The sequence below is a fragment of the Arvicola amphibius genome, chromosome 9 (assembly GCF_903992535.2).
Source record: "Arvicola amphibius chromosome 9, mArvAmp1.2, whole genome shotgun sequence".
In the NCBI taxonomy this organism is placed as follows: Eukaryota; Metazoa; Chordata; class Mammalia; order Rodentia; family Cricetidae; genus Arvicola; species Arvicola amphibius.
In genome coordinates this window covers 44,197,570-44,222,204 of record NC_052055.2, presented here as the reverse complement: position 1 = coordinate 44,222,204, position 24,635 = coordinate 44,197,570, and the positions used below count along the sequence as shown (strand labels likewise).

Sequence of the window (24,635 nt, the reverse complement as noted above, 5' to 3'; positions counted from 1 at the left end):
CTCTGATGTTCTGGCCCTCCCTTTTATCCTCCTCCCCCCCTCCCCCACTAGATCCCCTGATCTTGGGCTCCCTGTTTCTGTAAACTGGTGAAGAGTGACGACGACGGAGCCAGCCTCAGCACATCCTAGCCGCCAGTAGCAAGAGCCTTTGGATAGCACTGAACAGAAAGCTGGCTTCAAGGTCGTTTGACTCAAGGAGGCCATCAGTTTGGTTGTCTGCAGATTTTTGCCTATGCAAGCTGGCTTTGCTGTGCCCAAGATTTCCCACCTGCCAGGGATGGTGACCAGTTCAGTGTGACCTGCACTATAGCTAGAATTGTAAGAGCCAAGCTTTCTTGATTCATGCCCAAGAGGACAGACAAAACCCCAGCGGCAGGCGCATCTATGGTCAAAGCCTCAAGAGCTCTTGACCCCACTTCTTCTGTGCCCCCTAAAGTGTTAGGTCCACCAACACTTCTCTTTGTATCATATTAATTCATAGTAGATGTTCAGTAAAGCATACCTCTAAATCAATAATTCATGGTTGCATTTTCTCTTGGCTTTTAAAATATACTTTTATTCATTTGTTAATGTGTGGACATGTACATGTATGTATGCAGGTGCCTACACTGGACAGAAGAGGGTGTCACATTCCCTGAGGCTAGAGCTACAGGCAATTGAGAGCTGCCACAATTGAGATGCTGGGAACTGATCTCTGGTCCTCTAGAAGATCAGCAAGTGCTCTTAACCATGGAGCCATCTCTTCACACACACACACACACACACATACACACACACACACACACACACACACACACACACACACACTTTAAATCAGTGGTTTGTCCCTGGTAGATTCATACCCTCCTTCATTAAAGCCTACACACCTGCTTTTACAGGCAGGTATTCAGTGGAAGCCACTGATTGGCTGGGTGATACAGAGTTCACACTTCCTGACCAGAGAGAAATCATAGCAGAAAGTGGTGTAATAGCAGGGGCAGGCTGCCGGGCAGTGGTGGTGCACGCCTTTAATCCCAGCACTTGAGAGGCAGAGGCAGGCAGATCTCTGTGAGTTCGAGACCCACTCATACAAGCAGAATCAGAGGTTGGCCAAGAAAGCCACATCCCTCAAGCTCCACTCCCATGTGCAATTTAAAGAAAAGCTCCAGTTTACACCACTAGATCCTCTCTGGGAGGCAGAAGCCACCCTTCCCTTCCTCTCTGGGGATGGTGGCAGGTGCAGTAGTCTGGGGCTGGAAATCAAGGTCAATGAAGCGGATCCCCCCCTGTAGGCCCATATTTCTATATGGCATGGCAGCCAAGCCATCAAGCCATAGTCCACACCTGAGAAGGGTCACGTAACCTAACAAAAGGTCAGGATGTTTTGCTCCTTTCTCTGTAATAGCTAGGATACAGAGCAGACAGGTAGTTGTGGACATGACAAAAGGCCATTCACCTGGTTACCTAGGAGACAGAATGCTAATGTATTTCACCCTCAGTTAAGTTATGGTATTAAGACTGTTTGGAGAATAAAGGAGAATAAATGGGGGAATTCTTCAGGATGTGAACTCAGGACTTCATGAGGGACCACTGAGAAAGAATCTCCCTCCCAATGAAATCATGTGAGTCATGTCTTTATTCCCGTCTCCTCCATGCCAGTCCAGAGAGGGAAAAGTTAATGTTGGGGCGTTGGACCCCGACACCCTCCTCCCACCCTACCCCCTAGCAAAAGGAAAAGCCTCTGCTAGCTGGGACCCCGGGCAGCTCACTGAAATCCTCCCCAGGGAAATGGGACAGCGGGCTCTGTGTAGAAGAGAAGGGAAGCTAAATGAAAAGTTTCACTGTGTGTGGGAGGCGCTTGGATACCTCCCAGATGAGGGGCCACAGCTCTGCCCTGCCTGCCAGCCTCAGAACAAGAAAGTACAATGTTCAAGGCACCTGCAAATAATAGCATTGCTTTGGTTCTGGAAGCTTAAAAATGCATGTTGGCCCTGAGAGGAATTCTGAATATCACTCAAAATTAACTTGCGTCCCCTATTTCCACCAAAGATTGATTTGGAGAATTCTACCTTATTCTCTGACGAGCAGTCCCAGCTATTTCCTAACCCTAACCCAACCGGACAGTCAACCTAATGCCAGGAGGTTAGCACTGAGCTGTAGGCCAAGGACGGGGCCTGGATCATTGCATAAGATGCACAGCGGCTGCCTTGCGGATGAGCCGCTCAGTCAGGGGTGAGTTGGGTTTCAAGGCATCACGCTCCATCAGAAGGCTCCTGTGGAAACACAAAGAGTTTTTTTGTTATAGACCCTTCTAGAAGAATGTAAAAGCATGACTGGCAGGAGCAAATGGGTACAGGCAGTTGGATAGTACTTTGATTCTGCCTTAGAGACAAACACTAGCGATAAGGACTCCAGTGTCGGGCTGTCACTGTGGCTTTGCCTGTCTTAGGCGGAAGCCATGGCTCAAGATGTCATAGCTCATGCGCCTGTCATAGTCTAATGCTGAGGACCAGAGGGACAAGAGGCCTGGTGTCTGGCAGGAAGCCACATGTGAGACTGATTCAGGAAAAGCAAGTGAAAGAATAGTTTGGTAGGTAGGTAGGTGTAGGGAAGCCTTAATTTAAAGAAAGTAAGCATAGAATCAACCAGAGGTAAAGTCCCTGCTGCGGCTAAATGTTGACACTCTTGTCATCAGCATGACTTAGGAGGGAGGGCCTTTGGGTATGACCCTTACAGTGGGGTTAGTGTCCCTATAAGAAACATATGAGAATCTGTTCTCTTAAGTGCTCAGGGAAAGAAAGACATAGTGAGAAGCTTTGAGCCCAGAAGAGGAGCACACCAGAAACTGAACCCTGCTGGACTCTGGTGTGGGACATTTTAGCACTAAACAACGAGTTGTCTCGTTGAGTTGAGTCTGGTGTGTGAGCAACCACCATGTCTGTGTTTGGTTTGTTTTGGTAACACCTGAGCAGATTAAGATAGAAACAGATTAACAATGGTGGGTCCGTGGGTAGTGAATGAGGTGAAGGGTCGGAGGCTTGGTATGCAGGTAGGAGACAACACCACAGCCAGGGCAGGAATGTATCAGTCTACTTTCTGCTGCTATAACAAATATTTGAGGCTGGGTACTTTGTAAAATTAGAGATTTTACTTAGCTAGGTTTCAGAGTCTAATATGGAGGCCCTATCTGGCTCCAGATGAGGCTCCTTGGCTGGGAAGAGAGGCAGAGAGGCAAATGGCTGCGTGCAGAGGAGGCCTTGCAAGCCAAGTGGCTCCACTCTATAACATTCTCCTGTGGAGAGCACTAACTAAGGTCCCTCGAGAATGGCTTTAATGTCTTCTGGGGGCGAACCCCAGGACCCCATTCCAGAGTTTCTCATCTCTCAACCCTCTTCCCTTTCTCAGTGCTTACAACCTGGGGAACATGTTGTCTAGTACATGAAACCCAGGGGGCCATACACAAACCATCCCAAACCACAGCAGAGGGCTTTTGCCTGTGCAGGGGATGGACAGCAAAGGGAGGGGGGCACTTGGAAGGAATGACCCACTCCTGCAGTGTCTTCCTAGGTAGTTGTGCCGCCTCTCTCCCCAGCACTACCTCACCTCTCCTGGGTAAGACCTGAGCTGTGTCGCATCTACTCCAGTATGGGCCATCCTGCACCCTAGAATCTGCCTGAACCAGCTCCTCTGTCCACACAGCCCGCATCCTTCTAACTGTGACCAAGGGGCCCCACCTTTTACCCACAGCAGGTCCTCCAGGAGGCTCAACCACTACAGCATCACATGTGGCTTTCTGCATGTGGACATGGAATGACAAAAACAGGGGCATGTGTCCACGGCATTCTGAGTTCAAAGTAGTTCAAATGCTCCCAGCCATCACCTGCACTGCTGGGGGTCTGGCCCCGATAGCCAGGGCACCTGCCTAGACCTCTTCTCACAGGACAGGGATGCAGGGGCCCTCTCCTTGGCAGGGTGGGTGGTGAACCAGGGGAAGAAAGGATAATGGTTAGGGCTGCAGGAATTCCTTTCCTGGGTGTCCCAAACACACCCAGCTTCTAGGTCTATGGCTTTCTCCTAACCAGGCCCACTGGCTAAGTGCACTGGGCATTTAGTCTCCCTACACCCCTTCATGGGACACCCCCATGTTCCTTTACCCCCTCACCAGATCCACCATCAACCTCTCCTCCCGATCACAATTACGTGAATGCCCAGATATTTGTGTGATGAACTAGTTTTTTTCATAGGATCCACATATCCACCTACTCAGTACTGCATCCCACACCCAGCACAGGTAGCTAAGATACTGCAAGGTGAGGCCTTAAGAAGCAGACGAAAAAGGAGACAGGGTGTCCCAGGCAGAGGGCACAGCACATGCAAGGACCAGAGAACAAATGTACTGGATATCTGTGTAGTTCAGCATGACCAATGGGAAGGAGACTGAGGAGGCAAGAGGGTAGGTCAGAAGGGTAGCACTGGCTGTACCCTTTGGTCAAGTTGAGCCTGTTAATGAAAGAGAACCAAATCCCCATTTGCTCCCTGCTTTCTGAACCCCAAAAGCAGAAGCACACATGCCAAGGCAGGTGTATGCATACGGAGATCCTGTGTAGGGAGCCAACCCACGCCTGGCTAACCGTAGGAAGGGCAGTGCTCACCGGGCCACATTCTTATGGACGCTGGAAGTGCAGGTGATGGCCGCATGAATCAACAGCTGGTTGAAGACGTCTCTCTATGATGTCAGTTAGGCAAGTTAGGCACCTGCAATGCGGACCAGGGATGGGCTCCCAACCCAAAGGAACCACTGAGACACCCACCCACCCTCATCACAACCCTGGTGTCAGCGTGAAACAAGAGTACTCCAACTACACAGGAGACGCTCGGCTGCCAGGCCAGGCTCTCCAGCCTCTGGTTCCCTGTCCACAGCTGGCTTACCTGGGCATTGCTGCCCCCAATCTGGACGATTCGGTAGCGGACTGGCAACAGAAGTTCTAGGACTCGGTCAGGGTTCCCGTTCTCAGCCTCCACAAGGGCCTGGCACAGGGGCAGCCCCACATCTTGTGCCAACTTGTGCTGGCAGTTCTCTCCTGGGGACCTGTCACCAAGACCAAAGTTCAGCATCTACTCTACAAAGGCCCATCCTGGCAAGGGATGCAAATTTAGGGCCTTTCACAGTTGCCTGATGGGAACAGGAGACATCTGCCCAATGTAGAGAAGGACAGGGCTCCCTGGCCCCAGCCTCAGTTTGCCCATCTAGAAAATGGTGTGACAACACAGCAGAGGGATCAATACTGTGAACCTTGCAGGCAAAGCCTGGGCACCAACAGCCAGCACTACCATGAATACCAAAGTATGTGTCTGTAGCAACCTATCCTCTCAGGACACCCTTGTCAGTCCAGAAGGCACCATTTCCAACAGATAAACTGAGGCTCAGAGCAAAGAAGACACCAACTGGGCTCCTGGAAGCAGATACCTATGAAATATGTACCTGCATGGGCACCCATCTGGGGAATACCCATCTAGAAGCATGGATATCTTCAAAGCCATGCTCACCAGCAGGACCTCACTCTAAGGTTTCCCCCAGAAGGCAGGGGGACCCCTAGCAGGCCTTGGCTCAGCCCTTGCACTCCTTCACCCTCTCAGCTGGCAGACTGCATGATCTCAGGGTCTCACATACTCGCTGGCCTCCTTCAGGGTGGTCAGCAGCTCCTGTGTTGTCTGGAGGTCCCGGGCACCCAGAGAGGCCATCAGGAAGTGAGCGTCATTGAACAGAAGGATGTGGTCCTGGGTATGCTTCTTAGTCACTGGTAGGACAGCCTGCCACCGCTGGCCAAGGGACACCCCTGGGGGGACAAGAAGAAGAACCAAGGGCTTGGTGTGAGGCAGCAGTGTGTCCCACACTTAGTCCTGCACGCACATCCCTCGGAAGCCTATCCAGTCTTGTCCCAGTGAGAGGCAGGGCGACTAGTGGGGCCACCAAGGCCTGTGCTTTCCTTGCCTTCCTAGAAAAGCAACAAATCCATGAGGTGAAAGCAAATTTGAAAAACTGTCACAGGCTATCAAACTATTCCTAGCCCCTTCAGACCCCCCAAAAAACATGTTTCATATTTTTCCTATGTAATCACAAGTCTAGTACCTGGGGAGAGATGGCTCAGTGGTTAAGAGCACTGGCTGTTCTTCTAGAGGACCTGGGTTTGGTTCCCAGTACCTGCACGTGGCTCACAGCCTTTTATAACTCCATTTCCAGGGAAGACAATGCCCACTTTTGGCCTCCATAGGCATCAGGCACACAAACAGTCCACAGACATACATGCAGGCAAAATACTCACATACAAAATATAAACACATTGTTTAAGCCTAGCACCTGATACACAACGGGCATTCAATGAAAGCCAGTGGCATCAATAAATAACACCCTTCTCCTTAAATCTGAATCTTCCTACTCTAGACAGTCCCCACCTCTGCCCCAGCCTCCAGCCTCCACCTCCTTTTCTTCCCTCTCAGACCTGGAATGCTAGGTTCAGCTTTCTTTTCTAGGGCATCCCCACCCACCCAGAAAACCCTGAACATCTATGTATTGGTCTATCAGATTGAACAGAGAGGGCCAGGTAGGTAGTGGCAGCACACACCTTTAATCCCAGCACTCAGGAGGCAGAGACGGGAGTGAGTTTAAAGTCAGCCTGGTCTACAGGGTGAGTTCCAGGACAGTCAGGGTTACTCAGAGAAAACCTGTCTCAAACATTGCTCCACTTCCAAAAAAAATCGAACAGTGATCTTTGCCTTACAACAACGAGGAAGTGAGAGGCCTTTCCCAGCCTGCCAGTCACTCAATACCCCACCTCACCCCTTACAGTGGGGATCTGGAGCTCTGGCCTTCCTTAGCATCTCTCTGTGTGGGGTATCATTTGGCCTCCAGCCATGGGCAGGAATCCAGACCTGTCAGGGCAACTGTGAAGCCTAGGGTGACAGGCTGAGAAGCCTCTGCAATGTCAGAGTTGGGAAATTAGCACCTCCTGTGATCTAGGAAAAAGAGGCATCAGACAGTAGCCAAGTGTCCCGAAAGGCCTGCCAGGCAGGTTATGGGAATGGCAAGGTTCAGAGCCCAAGGCCACTACACCAAGGAGGAATGGAGAATAGAATAAAGGACAGCTGAGGCCCTTTGCCTTGGACTGGCACAGAGACTGCTGCATAAGCTCGCACACAAAGCTATAGGCAGGCCCATTCATCCCGAGGCCTGTGGTTTGGGCACCCACCCTTAGGACCAGTAATCACGCTTTTCTCTCATTGTGTAGAGAAAGGGAAGAGACTCGGCTACCTTCCATCTGGAGACGGTAGAGCATGGAGCAGCTGTCCACCACATCTAGCATGGCACCACTGGCCTGAAGGCTGGGGAGGATCTGGAAGACAAGAGTCACGGGAGGCCAGGCTCAGAAGGCCAAATAACGACACGGCCATGGGTGCAGCCAGAGTTGTCATCTGAGCCACAAGTGTGGCCTGCACAGAGAAAGCGCACTGACTGCTCTTCCAGAGGATCAGGGTTCGATTCTCAACACTCATGTGTGTGGTGGTTTAAATAGGTACGGCCCCCCCTAGTTTGAATGCTCATCCCATAGGGAGCAGCACTATTAGGAGGCATGGCCTTGTTGAAGGAAGTACATCACTGTGGGGATAGCTTTGAGGCCTTACATGCTCAAGCCAGGCCTAGTGGAGCAATCTCCTTCTCCTGCCTGTGGATCCAGATACAGAACTCTCAGCTACCTCCCCAGCACCATGTCTACCTGCATGCCACCATGTTTCCCACTATGCAATAACAGAACAGACTAAACCTCTGCACTGTAAGCCAGTCCCAGTTAGATATTTTCCTTTATAAGAATGGCCATGGTCGGAGACTGGAGAGATAGCCCAATGGTTAAGAGCACTGTCTGCTCTTCCAGAGGACCCAGGTTCAATTCCTAACACCCACATGGCAGCTCACAACAATCTGTAACATCAAAGTATCTGACACCCTCATACAGACATAAATAAAAATAAATCATTAAAATATTTAAAAATAACAATAATGAAAAGGAAATACATGTACATATTTTTTAAAAAAAGAAAAGAGTGGTCATGGTCATGGTGTCCCTTTACAGCAATAAAACTCCTAACTAAGTGAGCATGGTAGCTTACAAACTATAAATACACTTTTAGGGAATCTGGCCCCCTCTTCTGACTTCTGCAGGCACCAGGCATGGAGGCAGTGCACATATATACATGCATGCAAAAGACATAAAATAAAATAAATCTTTAAACAATTAAGACACACATACAGATGCACACACAATTGGCCATGTGGCTCAGCAAAGGCACTTGTAAGGCCGAGCCTGATCTGATGCCTGGAACTCACATGGCAGAAGGAAAGAACTGACTCCTGCAAGTTGTTCTCTGACTCTCACATGTCATGGCATGCATACACATACAAAATACATGTAATTTTTTTGAGACAGGGTCTCACTATGTAGCTCTGGCTATCCTAGAACTCACTATATATACCAGGCTGGCCTCACACTCAGAGAGATCTGGCTGCCTCTGCCTCCTGAGTTCTGGGATCAGGAAGTGTGTACTAGGCCTAGCTCTTGATTTTTTAAAAAAGGTTAAAAATAAGTAAACAAGGTGGTGGTGGAGCATGCCTTTAATCCCAGTACTCAGGAGGCAGAAGAAGGAGGATCTCTGTGAGTTTGAGGCCAACCTGGTCTACAAAGCAAGTTCTAGGACAGTCAGGGCTTTTACAGAGAGAAACCCCGTCACAAAAACAAAACAAAAAGTCGGGAGGTGGTGCACACGCCTTTAATACTAGCACTTGGGAGGTGGAGGCAAGCGGATCTCTGTGAGTTCAAGGTCAGCCTGGTCTACAGAGGAAGCTACAGGACATCTAGGGCTACACAAGGAAACCCTGTCTTGAAAAGATAAAAACAAACAAAAAGAAGTGAACAAAATCAAACCTCCTATGGACAAATAAATTACCTCATTAAGAATACCCTTCTGAAAGGACAGTGACAGTCAGAGACCGCCTTGGACCTGTCAGCAGAGACTCCACGGTACAAGGAGTCAGGACATGGCTCTTGACAACAGCCAATCCCATGGAGTCTAGGGGCATTCTCCCACCATTTGCTCTGGCTAGGACAATGTCAGCCGGCTCAGAGGTTACGAGAGACAAAGGCCAATCGCAGGTAAAGGATGTGTGTGCACTTACATGGCTGTCATAGATAGTTAGCGCAGCCTCATATTCTCCCTGCAAAGGAGAAGTCAAAAGGTGATGCTCAGAAACACACGAGAAATAGCTGACCAACCCCCCCCCCCCGACCCCAAGGGAGATGGGCAGGGTTCAATGGCAATCTCCACCCCCTTGACTAAGGGAGATGGGCAGGGTTCAGTGACAGCCAGCCCCGGTGTGGAGAAGGGAGAAGGTGAGCCCAACCCTTGTATGGTGAGGGCCACACTTTGTATACATTTTTCTCTCTGGGCATCTTAGGAGCCTCCGTGCCTTTCTCTACAGTCACAGTGCTGCAAGAAGCACCCTGACACATGGGTTGCTCCCCGTCCCCATCTTCCATCCCTGCCCCTTCTCATCCTAGCATTATTTCTGGTGACATAGATCCAATCTGAGACCCTCCCATATCCCAAGCAGTAAAGAGGCAGGCACTAAATGGTGTGAAAGTGTCCCCTATGGGCTCAGATGTTTGAATACTTGGTCCCCAGTTGGTGGCGCTGTTTGTGCAGGCTTGGGAGGTGTGGCCTTGCTGGAGGAAGTATGTCACTAGGGGTGGGCTTTCAGAGCTTAAGGCCTCACGCTACTCTCAGTCCCTGCTGCTTTGTTCCCCGGAATGATGTGCGCTCTCAGCGCCCAGTTCCTGCTGCCATTCTTCCCCACCGCGATGGAGGCTCTTACCCCCAGCCGCTGAGCTGCGAACCAAATAAACCCTTCCCTCTCCAAGTTGCCTTTGCCACAGAGTTTCATCACAGCAATAGGAAAGCAGCTAACAACCCACATGAGTTTCACTTTCCAAGAGTGGAAAATCCCTTGGAGACGCTCAGCCTCCAAAGCTGTTGGAACGTGAATGCTGTATTGCTTCAGACACCATCTCTGCTGGACAGGTTTATGTCATCTGAAGAAACTCGATTAAGAAACTGTCTCCATAAGACCAGCTGTAGGCAGGCCTATAGGACATTTTCTTAATTAGTGATTGATGGGAGAGGGCCCATTGTGCGTTGAGCCATCCCTGGGCTGGTGGTTCTGGGTTCTATAAGAAAGCAGGCTGAGCAAGCCATGATAAGCAAGTCAGCAAGCAGCACTCCTCCATGGCCTCTGTATCAGCTCCTGCCTCCAGGTTCCTTCCTGCCCTATTTGAGCTCCTGCCCTGGCGTTCTTCAGTGATGGACAATGTAACCTAAATAAATCCATTCTTCCCCAACTTGCTTTGGGTCATGGTGTTTCATCACAGCAATAGAAATCCTAAGATACCATCTTTTGCACCAGCACACAGAGGTGTTGCATGGAAGTCGGACATACAGTCGGGGGTAGGGCTCTTTGGATATCTGTACTAGGTGAGACGAGCCAAGTATCCTACCTTTTCAATCAAGTACAGGGCCCAGTGCCAATAATTATGACAAGCGAGCATGTCAGAGTCCTGCAGGAAGAATGAGAGAAAGTCTGAGTGAAGGTAGGCTGGGCCTACAGTTCCGTTGGTATCACGCATGAACCCCCGGGTTCAATCCCCAGCATCGAATACACTGAGCCTGGTGGATCACACCTGTGATCCCAGTACACGCTGTGATCCCAGCACACCTGTGATCCCAGGGAGGTGGAAACAGAGGGTCAGAAGTTGAGTTTGGGCTGGGGAGATGCTCACTGGATACAATGTTTGCTGGGTGAGCATTGATGAGCTGACTCCCTGCCCCTATGTAAAAGCTGGGCATGATGGGGTATGCCTGTAATCTCAGGAGGAGCCTGGAAGTTTTCTAGCCAGCCAGTCTTGCCTAATCAAGCTCCATATGTTACGGAAGCAACTCCGCTTAGAAAACAAGATAGATGGCACCTGAGAAATGACAATGTGGCTTCCACAAGCACACATATATATATACCCACATACATGTATGAACACATAGGTATACATACACACACATACACACACACACACACACACAAGCGGAGGTGGGGGAGTATGTGTGTTCTTGGGGAGGAATGTGAAATAGGGGAACCAGGCCAACTGGAGGATGAGGCCAGCTAATGTTTCCCACCCAGGTGTTCCTCCCTACCCATAAAACCTTGCAGTATCTGCCTGGGGAACCCCAGGTAAAATGAGCCTCTCTGGCTTTAGGTTCCTAGTGCCCACTAGAATTTTCCAGGCCCTGGAGTCTGGACATTTTTTAAATGAGCTGCATGTTTATAACCCTCCCTATAAGCCAGCTTCATCTTCCTGGAGATGCTGGGAACTGGCCTGGTTGTCAATCACAGTCCTAGCCCAGAGAACTGCTCAAGAGTGATGCTGGTGGCCACTGTACCCTCCCTGGTCTCTGAAGCACTGAGCATCTCCTACTCAGTGGCAGGCTCTGGGAAGGACCTGCTGCCTACCCTTGGAGCCTGCTGTGACACAGAAGGACAGAGCAGCAAGGACACCTGGATAAGTGGCCAAGTCAGGTGCCAGAGGCAAGTCCAGAAAAAACCGGCACACATGGAAAAAGAAGGGCCACTTCAGCTAGTGGGCAAGGAGGAAATGGTGCCAGAGGGAGCACCAACCAGTCAAGAGCACGGATGAGTAAAGCTGGGAGTAGGGAATAGGGACAATGAGGCCACACAGAGTGTTCAGGCTACGGAAAGGGTCAGGCTAGGCACTAAGGGTCTGAACCATCCTAATCCCTATATGCCAGTCCTACATCAGTGGACCACACCCCATCGGCCTGTCTCCCACCCACTGCATCATGTGGTCCAGAAGGACACTCTATCATCCCACGTGGAGCCTGCTAGCCACAGCAGAAGCACACGCAAGTCAGGGTCCTAAACATGCCCACTCTTGCTGGGCTCTTATTTCCCCAGCACCCTTTGGGCCTATTCCTTTCAAAGCAAAATACCTCAGGCAGACCCCAACTGTACAATCACACAATGTTGGGGTGTTGTGGAGCTCCCAAAGGATGCCTGATTGTCAGGGATGCCTCCAAGCTGAACCTAAGCTCCTGGGGAACTAAGCTACGTCTGTTAAGTCCCACCCATCACGCCTTGGTGGAATTCCAGGTATCAGACTGGATCGTCCAGAAGATGACCACCAACAGGATTCAACTCATACCTTCCAGTGGCCTTCGGTGTGCTGCATAAACTCCAGCCCATCTTTGACCTCTGCTCTCATCTCATGTATATGGGCAACAGTGTGCACTGACCACGCATCCGTCGGCTCAATAGCTAAAGCCTGCATGAGGTAGGAGACAGGAGGACAAAGAAAATGGGGATTAAGAACAAAGAAAATGGGGTTTGTCCTGGTGGCCTGGACTGGGCTCTAACTCAGAGTAATTACAGTCCCAACACTACCCCCATTTCTAATGTGCCTGGTGGGGGGGTACCAATGTGTGCCTTACAATCCACAACAGGCTGCTGAGGAGGACGACACTGATGGCCTCCCAGAGGAGGAAACTGGGGCTCAAGGAGACCAGGACTTGCTTCCTGGGTGCATCCAAATCCTCTGCAGTCTGCTACCCAGGAGCTCGGTACCTTGGTTTCCCATCACGGCTTCTAGGACTGCCTACCTCTCAGGGCTATGAGGACAGTGTAGGCTGTCACATCCTTGGGTGGTGAATGACAAGAGATGCCCCTCCCACTTAGACTCAGGAGATGGCCACAGGTGGCTTCCTGCGTTAGAAGCAACTGATTCTAGGAACACTATCGTTAATGACAAAATCTCCATGAACCGTGAGCTCCACGGTGAAGCACAGGGACACACGAACTGGCTCTTACTTCCCTGTCTATCTATTCACCAGGGCAATTCACGTTGATTGAGCACCTCCCAAGTTCTGGACATGAAGCGGGGAATTGGGGCTCACTGCAACCCCACCACTGACTTGTACTCAGAGCCCCACACCAAATCATGGGTCCCTGCTTTCCTTGGTGTCTAGAATTAAGAGTGCCTCTGTGCTGGCCTGGCACCTGCAGCAAGGGTTTGGTAACATGTCCCCAGCAGTCTCTGGCTCCTGCTCCTGGCCCTCAGCTTTCACAGTCTTGTCCACTCCATGTGGGAAGACAGGGGTCCTGCAGCATGTCTGCAAGGCATTGGGACAGCTGGGGATGTGGCAGGGTGCATCCTGAGCCCCCTTAAAGGAACCCCTCTAAGCATGCTGCTTTCACACAGGGCAGCTGGGAAATACGACTCAGCCCTGTTCTTTCTGAAAAGCATCCTCACTCAGCTGGAGCCCTTGCAAGATTCCCTGGGAAACTCCAACTCTCTGCCTTCCCCTCATGCCTGAGGTGGACCTGCTGGGCTTTTAGTCACTTTGTGAGGTCTGTGAGGTCACTGTAGTTCAGTGGAGCCTGGTGCTGTCCACCCTTGCCTTGTGGAAACCTGCGGGACACAGCCATAGCCTTGTCTTCATATCTAGTAACAGTCTGTGGGGGCTGGGGCTAAGGTCAGTGTGGCCCACAGTACCAGGAGAGCTGGAGCAAGGGGCAGGAAAGAGCAATGGGCGGGGCGCTATTCTGCCACATCTTGTTTTTTTGTAAGACTTGAGTCTGCTTGGACATCTCTCTTTGGAATCAGCTTGTCACCTTGCCACTCTGACCCCTAAGCTTTATCAACATGGGAGGGCTGTGCCTCATTTCTCTCTGAGTTACAGTTCTCTTGTCTGTGCACCAAGGTATTTATTTAACAGTGTGGGCAGAGACCATTAGCAGAAGCAGGCATCACAAGTGACAGTTGTGAATCTGAACCAAGGGTATATGTCACTCTCTATGCATAGCAACACCACCTTGAACCTTAGTTTCCATTCTCGCAAAAGGACAAAGGTGGCAGAAAAGGACTTCCAGAGTCTGAGCTACTTTGCACCCAGGCTTGTCATTTGACCCTGGTTCCAGACCCACAGGGGACTCCCCAGAGCTCCAGACTGGTCAACACACCCAATCAGAATACAGAACACAGGGTCTGAGGCTGAAGCATCTAGTAGGCTCCATACTGGCTCCACCCTTTTCCACTGGGAAGTACTCTGAGTGATGAGTGAAGGCTAAGAGACAAGCCTGTGGGCATGACAAAGACCCCCCCCCCCCCACACACACACACACAGACTCAGGGAGGAAGAGCATAACAAGATCCGGTCCTGACCTTTGAAATCTCCACCCACCTCAAGCCTCATAGATCATGGCCAGACCCAGTGGAAAAGTGAAATTCAAGGAGGAAGAACCAAGGTTTGCATGGCTCTCCTGTAATGCTCCAGTCCCAATGGGCTCTGTGGCTCTAAAGCCACTGGGACTCACAGAAGCACAGAGCTGCCACTCTGGTAACTAAAGTGTAAAAGCCACCACCTCCCGGAGTCTACTGCCTCATCTGCTCCAGGAACCTTGGGAGGCTTAGAGGAGTGATGGACAGGTAGCTGCTTTGCCCTAACAACAGCCCCTCCTAAGAGGACACTTCAAGGTGGTGAGCGGGCTTGCTTGGTCCTCCTCACATGAGGGGCCATACCCAGAAGGGCCTCACACCTTGAGAAGGACCCACTTACCTCTTTGGCAAGCTTTTGTGCCTGGTCATAGAGGTTGGTTTCCATCAGCCCAAAAGAATAGATGCCTTTCACATAGCTGGAAACAGAGAAAAGACTTCAGTACCCAGGAAGCCGAAAAGGAGCAGGTGGGATGGAGTCCTCCAACAGGATCGGCTGGAGTCCACACACCTTGGCATGTATGTGACTGTGTTTCGACACAGGAGCTTTGCAGATGGAACCAAGAGGAGACACAGTGGGTGCCAATCTGATCATCGTTGTCCCCTTCATAAGAAGGCCGTGTAGAGCTACTTGCTGACACCCTGACCGCTCAGACCTTCAGCAAGAGGTAGACTGAAAGACTGACTCATTCCCTGTGTGGGAGGTCCTTCTGTCTATGTGTTGCTTTTATTGGTTATTGAATAAAGAAACTGCTTTGGACCTATAGCAAGGCAGAACTTAGGTAGGCAGGGAAGATGGAACCGAATGCTGGGAGGAAGAAAGCAGAGTGAGAGAGGCACCATGGAGCCGCCAGAGTCAGACATGCCGAATCTTTGCCAGTAAGCCACTGCCACATGGCGATATACAGATTAATAGAAAGGTGTTAAATTAATATAAGAGTTAGCCAATAAGAAGCTAGAGCTAATGGGCCAAGCAGTGTTTTAATTAATACAGTTTCTGTGTGGTTATTTTGGTTCTGGGTGGCTGGGATGTCCTCCTCCTACAATGCCCCCAACCCAGAGAGGAGCTGAGCTCAGCAGTCCTCCTTTTGAACTTCCTCCAGAGGGAGACAAAGTGTTGGTAACCTGTGCCAGAACCCTATGCTGCCCGCATAGCTGGCCCACTCCTCAACAAGATCCACTTCCTCAGACATTGATTCAGGGTCTCTCCGCAGAGGACGACAGGGTCTGGAGGCACTTTCCTGGGAAGCCCAGCCCTATGGGTAGCTCCTCCCAGCCTTCTGTTTCACTGCCCTTCCCCCAGCCTGGGAGCACCCACTGACCAGCCCACCACGTCCCAGCACCAGATTCCAGCCCCATCTGTCCAGCGCACCCTCCACTGTGGCTCATGTACTCTGAATGACCACACACTTGCATTCCCATCAGTCAGCCAGGCACTGGGCCCAAAGATGGTTGGCCACAAGGGGCAGAGGGACTCTATCCTGTGTGAGTGAAACAGAAGCTTCTGTCTAAGACTCGGGTGTCACTTTTGCTGTCACACGGGCAAATGGCAGCTTTTACTGGAGAGCAGTGGCTTGCAGATGACTTTTAAAAATATCTACCACTCGGAAGCAGAGGCAGACTGATCTCTGTGAGTTCGAGGCCAGCCTGGTCTACAGAGCTATTTCCAGGCCAGCCAGGGCTACACGGAGAAACCCCATCTCGAAAAATGAACAAACAAAAACATTTGCCAAGAGGTAGGTCAGGTACTATTAGCTCGGGAGTTGTTTAATCATCGATTTGGTTGAACCATGGTGCCTGGATGTGTGGTCAGGTACCACTCCGAGGGTCACCACAAAGGTATTTATATTAGATGTGTGCCATGGAATGATCGTTCTGTACACTCTGAACATGTATTACTCTCATTGGTTAATAAAAAAGCTGACTGGCCTATAGCAAGGCAGGATAAAGTTAGGTGGGACAATCAAACTGAGGATACTGGGATGAAGAAGGGAGAAGTCAGAGCAGATGCCTCCGAAGAAGAATGTGTAGAAAATGAGGTAACAAGCCATGAACCACACAGAGAAGCATAGATAAGACATATAGGTTATGGAGAGATGGCTCAGAGGTTAAGAGCACTGGCTGCTCTTCCAGAGGTCCTGAGTTCAATTCCCAGCAGCCACATGGTGGCTCACAGCCATCTGTAATGAGATCTGGTGCCCTCTTCTGGCTAGAAGGCATACATGACACTGTATACATAATAAATAAATCTTTTTTTAAAAATGTATTTATAAGAAAAAATATGGGTTAATTTAAGTGTAAAAGTTACTAATAACATGCCTGAGCAATTGGCCAAGCATTTGTAAGTAATATTAAGCCTCTGTGTTGGTTTTTGGGAGCAGGCGGTCGGGACAGGAAAACTCCACCTACAGATGTGAGTACTTAAGAGACAAACACTCTCAATACCGTGGGTGGGTCTCGTCCAATCAGGTCGCGGTTAGATACAAAGAGGAAGTTGACTTTTGTGGGAATTTCTAGCCTCTCACCCTGCCCTACAGGTTCTGAATTTGCCAGATGCCACCTAAGCTGCCCTCTGGAGAGCATTTCTCCTTGCAGCAACTAGTGCATCCACACTTCATTGTTCTAACTGTTTTGAGAATAGACAAGGGCATGGCCAGAGAATCCTTAGCCCTGTACAGATGAACAAGGAATCGTCAGGAATGGTGGCTCATTACTTGTAATCCCAATACCAAGAGGATGAAGCATAAGCGTGCCATAAATTTGAGGTCAACCTGGGAAACAGAATCAGATCTTATCTTAAAAAAAAAATAAAACTAGGGGCTGGAGAGATGGCTCAGTGGTTAAGAGTGTTGCCTGCTCTTCCAAAGGTTCTGAGTTCAATTCCCAGCAACCACAAGGTGGCTCACAACCATCTGTAATGAGGTCTGGTGCCCTCTTCTGGCCTGTAGACATACACACAGACAGAATATTGTATACATAATAAATAAATAAATATTTTTTAAAAATTAAAAAAATAAAAAAATAAAGCTAATGATAGATATGAAGTATGGGTATTACGCTTTGGAGAATATAATCTTGGGGATGCTTGTTACCACAGCAACAAATCCTACCTGACTGATACACAATGGTACTACCTCATTCACAGGATGGGATGAAGATCAAATGAACAAAATGAAGCCTTTTAGATTAGTAGCAGGAGTCTCATTACCTTTCAGTACAGTTTCTATGCCTTTAGAGTAGAAGAGAGAAACTGAAGAATGAGATGATGTGACTTCTTGTTGGCATGTACCTGCTAAGGGGGGTGTCACGTGTCCAAAAGGGGTAAACTCGAGCCACAGAATCTCGCATCTGCTCCTGGTAGCCCAGGTAAAAGTAGGCATCATGGGAAAACTTCAGGGCCAACATGTCTGTTGGGTGGTCCCGGAGGATCTGTTCCCAGAGGTCACAAGCTTTGGGGAAGTTCCTGCAAGCCAAGAACACACTGAGCATGAAGTCCACATCCACAGGGGTAGAAGGCCATCCTATGTCTCTCTCTGCCTGAGCTGCTTTAAGCCATTAGGTCTGGGGCTGGAGGGATGGCACAGTGGGTAAGAGCGGTTGCTATGCAAGCAGGAGGACCTGAGTTCAAATCCCCAGCAGCAGAGTACAATTCAGGCATGGCCATGTTCCTGTAACTCAAGTGGTGGAGAAAGGAGGGTTTCTGTGGCTTGCTGGCCCCCAGTCTAGCTCAAAGGCCATCAGCTCTAGGCTCAGTGGGAGACCCTGTCTCAAGGGACTAAGAGGGAGAGCGGCAGGATGGACACTTGACATCCTCCACTGACCGCTGAGCACAAGGGCACATGTACACCTCACCAGCACAGACATGTGTGCACTCGCTATAACACATCCCTGCACACAAAATAAATTATATATATGATATAAAATAAAGTTATGCATGTGTGTCATGCATGGGTCATTAAACTAAAAATGGTGCTATCTGAAGGGAGGCGAAGGACCATGTGTGACATGAAAGCAGAGAGACATTCTTGGGAGGAGGAAGAAAAGAAGCCAGAGTGGGGCAGGGACTTGAGGACAGACAGTGGGAGAACAATGTGTGATAACACCCGTTGCTTTGTATGTCAACAGTATTCAGAAAAAGAAAAAATGTTTCCAATTAAGAACAGGAAATTCCATCAAGAGCTAGGGATGTAAGCTGGAGCTTGCTTAGCAGGCAGGGCTCCAGAGCCCATACTCAACACTGCAAGAAGAAAAAAAGTTACAGACATTTCTCTGTATATATTTTCTACATTAGGTTGTACCTCATTGTGAGCTGCTATGCTTACTCTGACTTCCCCAATGTAACAGCTCTGTCCCAGCAGGGGAGGGCTTCACCGGAAGGTTGTTACAGTTTGGCTCTGGTCCCTCTGAGTGTAACAACTTCACTCCTTCTAGTGGAAGATTCCACCAGAAAAAACTGTTACACTCCTAAAATTCAAAAAACCCTCATAAAATAAAATGGGAAAATTTATCCTTTCATTTAACTTCAAGAAGAAAACCAGGGAACTGGAGGGATGCTCGGTGGGTAATAGTGCTTGCTGCCTTTACAGAGGCCCCAGGTTCAGTGTCCAGAATCATCTGTAGCTCCAATTCCAGGAGCTCTGGTGCCTTCTCCAGCTCTCCTTGGGCACCAGACACACATGTGATACACAGACATACACATAAGAAAAACACTCAATACACATAATATAACAATAAATAACGCTTTAAAAGAGGAAGAGAAAAACGAGTAACAGGTTTGGGGTGTGTGTGTGTGTGTCTGTCTGTCTGTCTGTCTGTCTGTGAGGGGGCAGAGGTCAATATCAGTGTCCCTTTCAACTGGTCTCCCCTTGTTTCCACAGCCTCTTATTGAACCTGGATCTTATCAATTCAGTCAGACTGGTGGACCAATGAGCACCAGGGATCTATCTGCCTGTCTGTCTCTACCTCCCCGACCCCCAACAAGGTTACAGTATAGATCAACATGCCTGGCTTTTTGACTGGGTGCTGGACACCTGATCAGATCCTTAAGCCTGTGTAGCAGCATCCTATCAGCGGAGCCTCTCTTCAGCCCAAGGAGGCTTAACCCATTGCCAAGGACAATTTGCCCCAACACCATGAGGCACTCAGAGAACCCCACAACTTCACTGAGTCACCAAAAAGGGGTGGAACTTTCTTTGTCTAAGCCCCTGAGACTCCTCCTCATCAGCTTGAGGTATCTACTCTAAGGGACATCTCACCTGTCTGGGTAGACAGAAGGACTGCCCTAGAGGCCTGTGGGAATGGAGACAGGGAATCATCTGGAAGGCAGAGAGCTGATGCATACACTATTAGAATTCTGAACATACCCTAAAGACCTGTATGTGGAAGACTGGGTGTCTCAGCCTGTGGTGCCTTTGGGGAGTGGTGCAACCTTCCAGGGTTTGGGATACTAAACTTGATCACTGGAAGCATGCCCTTGAAGGGAACATTAGGACCTTGATCCCTCCTGGCTGCTATGAGGTGAGTACCCTCCTCTACTACCTATTACTACCACAAAACACAAGCAATAGGGTAAGTGCCCAAGAACTGGAGCCTCTGAAACCATCTGCCAAAACATTTCTTTCTTAGAAATGTGTGGTTCTGGGTGCTTTGTTACAATAACAGAAAGCTGACAAATACAGCCATTAGGGCAAGAAGCAAACAGGTTTCCACCTCTCTCCGTCTCCTAGGTGTTGTGATTAAAATAACAATCATGTAAATGAACCACAGCTATTCTGAACCCTAAATCACTGGGAACCCTTGCTAAATACTTGTTCATTCAGCATTCAATCTGGGGCAGAGCAGGCTGGTGAGACTCTCAACCTCTGAGTCATCACCTTGCACAAGCTTGGAGACCCAATCCCCAGCCCAGGGAGGCTCCTCACCCCTTGGCAAACATCTCCACTGCGGACACATGCAGTTGCTCCCGAGGTGTCAGAGTCTGGCTTTGGGAAATCTCCACCATGGTCTTCACAGCCAGGTCCAGGTCTTTGTCCAGCTTCACGGAGCTTCCCGTGCCAATGAGCACAAGGCCGTTAGCGATGGCATGACCCATGGCTGACAGAAGATTGGAAAACAGCTGATCACTCAGCCTAGCCCAGCCCCACATTCCACAAGGTGTGAGCCACGCTGGGTACAGGTTTGCTGTATGTGACGCCACTGTCAAAACCTGGATCTCAGCTCTGGCCTTTAGCACCTTCTAAGTAACCGAGGTTATTTTTTTAATGGGGCTTTCTGTTGACCCCTGAGGTCTGCAGTACTTCCCTCTGCCCTCATGAGCCTGGCAGAAGCTGCAAAATAGCTCATTGACTGGTATTATTGCTATAACCAGCTCAGACCTCCTGGAATGTCCAGTGGATGCCATTCAGGGAGCTGAATCAACGAGGCCCTGGGGCACAGACGGTGATCCCATTTTGCTGTCCTCACACATGAGGTGCAGGTGGTGGTCCTTACTGAAGGTGTGAGTCCTAGGCCCTACCCATGCTCCCCCATCTCCAGAAAGGCAGCTGTCCCCTGATTCGCAGAACTCGACCACTGACACTGGCCTGGAAAAAAGAACTACAGTACTAGGATACCTTCCAGCCCAGCTAGCAGATCCTGCTTACAGCCGGAGTCCACCCTGACCACCGGCTGTCCCTATGGCTGCATTTGGCTTGTCCTGCTTTTCTCTGGGTCTCTCCTCATTCTGTCTTAGTAGGGCCCTTGGCTTTAGCTACGCTAGGTTGCTGTGTGTATTAAAAATGTCCCTAACATCCTTCTTCATTTTATACGTCTTCTCAAACGCCAGGAACCTTGCCCCATACTCAGGCCACCCACCTTGGATTCTGAAATGTACTGAACTGACCTTCCCCAGCCCGCTATATCCAAGGCTCGCCCATGAGCCAGGTTCTGTCCTCCATCGCAATCCGGCTCTGGAGATGTCCTGAGTCCTGAGATCCCTGACCAAGGTTTCAGGAGCCATCTCTTGTGTTCTAGGATTCTGGGCTTTAGAGCCAGCTGAACTTAAAAGTAAGTCTCTCACGGGTCACTGACCCTTGTTTTCCTTATCTATGAAGTGGAATTGATGTTCTACGTCAAATTGATAATAGAGAAAGATCTAGAGCCTTCCAAAGCAATGGCATCCTCAAGCATAAAAGTAGCCATCATCATTCCCTCCCTCATCCCTCCCCCCCCCCCCCCCCCCCCCCGGCCCCGTGCAAGTGTCAGCTCTGTCACTGTCCCCAATGTGCCCCTCCCCCCAGCAAAGCAAGTCCTACTGTCAGAGCATGTGAACGGAACGGTGCTCCTTTACCTAGGGAGAGCTTTATTCTCTTACCAAAGCTTGGGTCTGCTGCCTTGAGCTTTGACAGGCAGCCCTCGATGCCACCAAGACTCTTGTCATTGGTCCACTTGACATACTGGAATGAGAAATGCAAGACAAGTCTGTCTGCAAGGAGTCCTTAGACCATATCAATGAAAGCATGTATCTAAACTCTGATTTTTTGGGGGGGTCAGGAGTACTGAAGATCAAACTTGGGGTCTCACATAAGCTCCACTGCTGAGGGAGTCCCAGATCTGGGTTATTTTTCTTTCTAGAACACTGAGCGTTTTCTGGACCCTAATTCAAAGAAGGTATAACTTAATTGATCTAGGATGAGATTAAAGACACATGATTACCCAGGTAACACTTCTTAGGGCTGGGGATGCCCACTGCCAGAAAAGAACTGTAGAAAAGGCGGTCGTTCCCAAGAGATGAGGTGCAGCATGTCCTCTTCTTCAGTACCAATAGGAGCTCTGGACCCACTCCCTCCCCCGTCTACTGCCAAGGCAGGCAGATCTTCCTTCTGCTTCCAACCTGAGCTCTCTTCCTTTCTGTCTCTCTCCCAAAGAGGTAGCTGCTGCCATGGCTCCCCGCCCCTGTTCTCTCTCTCTCTCTCTCTGCCTCTCTCTCTCTCTCTCTCTCTCTCTCTCTCTGCCTCTCTCTGCTCTTTCTCCTTCTCCCCTTCTCCCTTTTCCCTTCCACAACTCACTAAATAAATATCCAACCTCACTCTGCATGGTGTGCCCATCCGTCTCGGTCTCACCCACCATGCAGCTCCTGCCTAGGACTGGCTGTCTTCATGGCCTGCCATAGTCTTGTGCCTGCTACCCACTGCCACCACTCGGGAGCAGCACCGTTTTATTTTTACTTAAACCATAACAACGTACACAATTCCTGCTTCATTTCTTTCGAAAATAACCACAATAAGACAAGTATGGTAGCTCACATCCATAAACCCACAATCGGGGGGCTGAGTCAGGAAGCTCCCTGTAAATTCCAGGCCAGCCTGGACCACAGCATGAGACTCAAACAAATAGACCACGGCCCATGTTCATTACAGTTAGAGACACAAAGGCTGGAAGATGGGAAGGCCAGTTTTTGCTTCCTGTGACTTCAGACTCAGGGCCATATTGACTCTGCCTCTGATGTACTGGATGACCCTTGACTCAAGTCAGTTCAATTCTCTGAGCCTTCACTATCGCACCTGGCAAAAAGGCTGCTTGGACCTTCCTTCTGAGACCCCGTCCCCTCTCCCATAAGCCCCAGGACCCTGAACTACAAGATCCTTCATTGGCGTGGAACTGCCTGGGAATGGGTGAAGGTCTGAGATGAGTCTCGGGACAGGACCCCATGCCTTCATGGCAGAGCTCACAACAAACCCTCAGCGGGACACAACGGGACACCCGTGGAGGTTCAGCATTTCCAGGCCCCCTCGGGGCATCCATTGCTGTCCACCCTTGAATTGGGGACCTTGGGAATAGGGGTACTGGGGCTGGCAGAGACAAACCCCATATTGTTGGACCTCTGTGGGGCAATGTGCAGACCTTTACTGCGATGGGATTTACAGACCAGTCACCAGCTGAAAGCCCTCCTCAGAAGCCTTCAAGGAGGACATGAGTCTCTTGGCGGGCATACCTGGGTCAAGGTGGCATCAAACAGCTTGCAGGCTTCATTGCTTGTGGTTGAGAGCGGGAGACGGGCATCCTTCCATGCCTGCACAACAGGGAAGGAACACCAGGGGTTTACTGAGCTGAGTCCCCAGCCCCTTGGTTACCCCTCTGTAAGATATCTAAGAGGGCCCAGTGAGGTGAACTCAAGTGTCACTCGGTAAATGGGAGACAGTAAATGGAGTCGCATTAGCAGGAGTGATGGGAAGCCTGGGCCCCGGTGTGTATCTCGAAGGATGTCTGACTTGTCACCTGCCTAGCAAGGTGTGTACTCCTTGCCAACACTGTGTGGGAGGAGTCTTGGAAATCCTTCAGATTATAATAGCTGCCCTCAGGGACCTGAATGTCAGGATGCACACTGCCAGTGTCTCCCGAGGGTGTGGGACATGACCTTTAGTCCTGGTCAGCAAAGGACTGCACCTCCCAGGACTTGGAAATTAGGTGGCTATGCTGCTCCGACCTTCGTCTTCTTCATCTGAAAAACCGGCTCAAGGTCCCGGCCCCGGGTGGGGGCTACATATGAAACGCTTCCTGAAGCCACAGCCAGCGTCGGAGCTTTCACTGATGCCCTGACTGGGAACCACTCCAAAGTCCGCTCCACCCTCAGCTGCAGAGGAACAGCACGCTCAAGACCAGGTTCCCTGCCTGACCTGCAGGTTTGCTCCCGACTGCTCGGCGCTGGGCCAACTCCTGGACCCAAGAGGACCCAGACGAGGGGGTGCGTACCTGGCAGTCTCGCAGTGACATGGTTGTGGTTTTGGTCTGCAGAGTGAGTGCCACCCGGTCAAAGCTCTTGGAAGTCCCTGAAGCCTTCCGGGGAGGTGAGAGTGTTGTTGATTGCCGAAGGGGGCGGAGCGAGGGCGGCCGCGCTCCCCTGATCTCTCACTGGTGGCTTTGGGTGCACGTGTCCAGCTCAGGGCCCAGACCTGACCGCCCCTGAAACCGGGGGTGGGTGTGGGAGATGTGGGTGTCTGTGTGGGTGTGGGGAGGAAATGGGGAGGGGAGGGGGGGAATAGGAGGACACGCCTGGGCGCCCTGGACGTATTCTCCAGCTGGGGTGCTCAGAACAAACATGGTGACTGCAGTCCCTGCTACTAAACCCCATCTGACTAAAGGTGCCCAGCTCAGGTTTGAGCTTTAATGTCCCCTGGCCATCTGATGATGTGGGTACCCGTGATCCAGTCTCTCCCGGCCCGAGCCTCCTTCACTAGTTCAGAGGCTCTCGGGAGGCTTGGGAGCCCTGGGCCAGTGCCTGGAGCCTCAAGCACCTTA

At 50.4% G+C, this 24,635-nt stretch overlaps 1 protein-coding gene across 2 annotated transcripts; it reads right to left on the bottom strand.

The window, feature by feature from the left end:
- Window positions 1-1,597: 1,597 nt before the first annotated feature.
- Window positions 1,598-24,235, bottom strand: Ttc38 (tetratricopeptide repeat domain 38). 2 transcript variants are annotated; one of them, XM_038342924.1, is made up of 14 exons: window positions 24,090-24,235; window positions 23,332-23,409; window positions 21,712-21,793; window positions 20,282-20,453; window positions 17,650-17,823; window positions 14,704-14,779; window positions 12,294-12,413; window positions 10,581-10,640; window positions 9,206-9,244; window positions 7,289-7,370; window positions 5,651-5,816; window positions 4,909-5,068; window positions 4,632-4,705; window positions 1,598-2,252 (listed from the first exon to the last, which is right to left on the bottom strand). In XM_038342924.1, exons 1-14 carry the CDS (start codon window positions 24,108-24,110, stop codon window positions 2,159-2,161), a joined length of 1,398 nt encoding a protein of 465 aa, XP_038198852.1. In that variant the 5' UTR covers window positions 24,111-24,235; the 3' UTR covers window positions 1,598-2,158. The 2 variants fall into 2 exon arrangements, with proteins under 2 accessions (XP_038198852.1, XP_038198853.1); XM_038342925.1 differs by lacking the exon at window positions 1,598-2,252 and having other exon boundaries at window positions 4,632-4,734.
- Window positions 24,236-24,635: the final 400 nt, after the last annotated feature.

Bases quoted from the DNA above. Each gene is read 5' to 3' on its own strand.
- Ttc38 (XM_038342924.1), bottom strand. From the start codon at position 24,110: ATGTCACTGCGAGACTGCCAG. The intron at 14,780-17,649 runs GTACATGCCAAC...CTCTGTTTCCAG, and splicing joins CGTGACACCCCCCTTAGCAG to CTATGTGAAAGGCATCTATT. The intron at 4,706-4,908 runs GTAAGCCAGCTG...CTGACATCATAG, and splicing joins TTGGGGGCAGCAATGCCCAG to AGAGACGTCTTCAACCAGCT.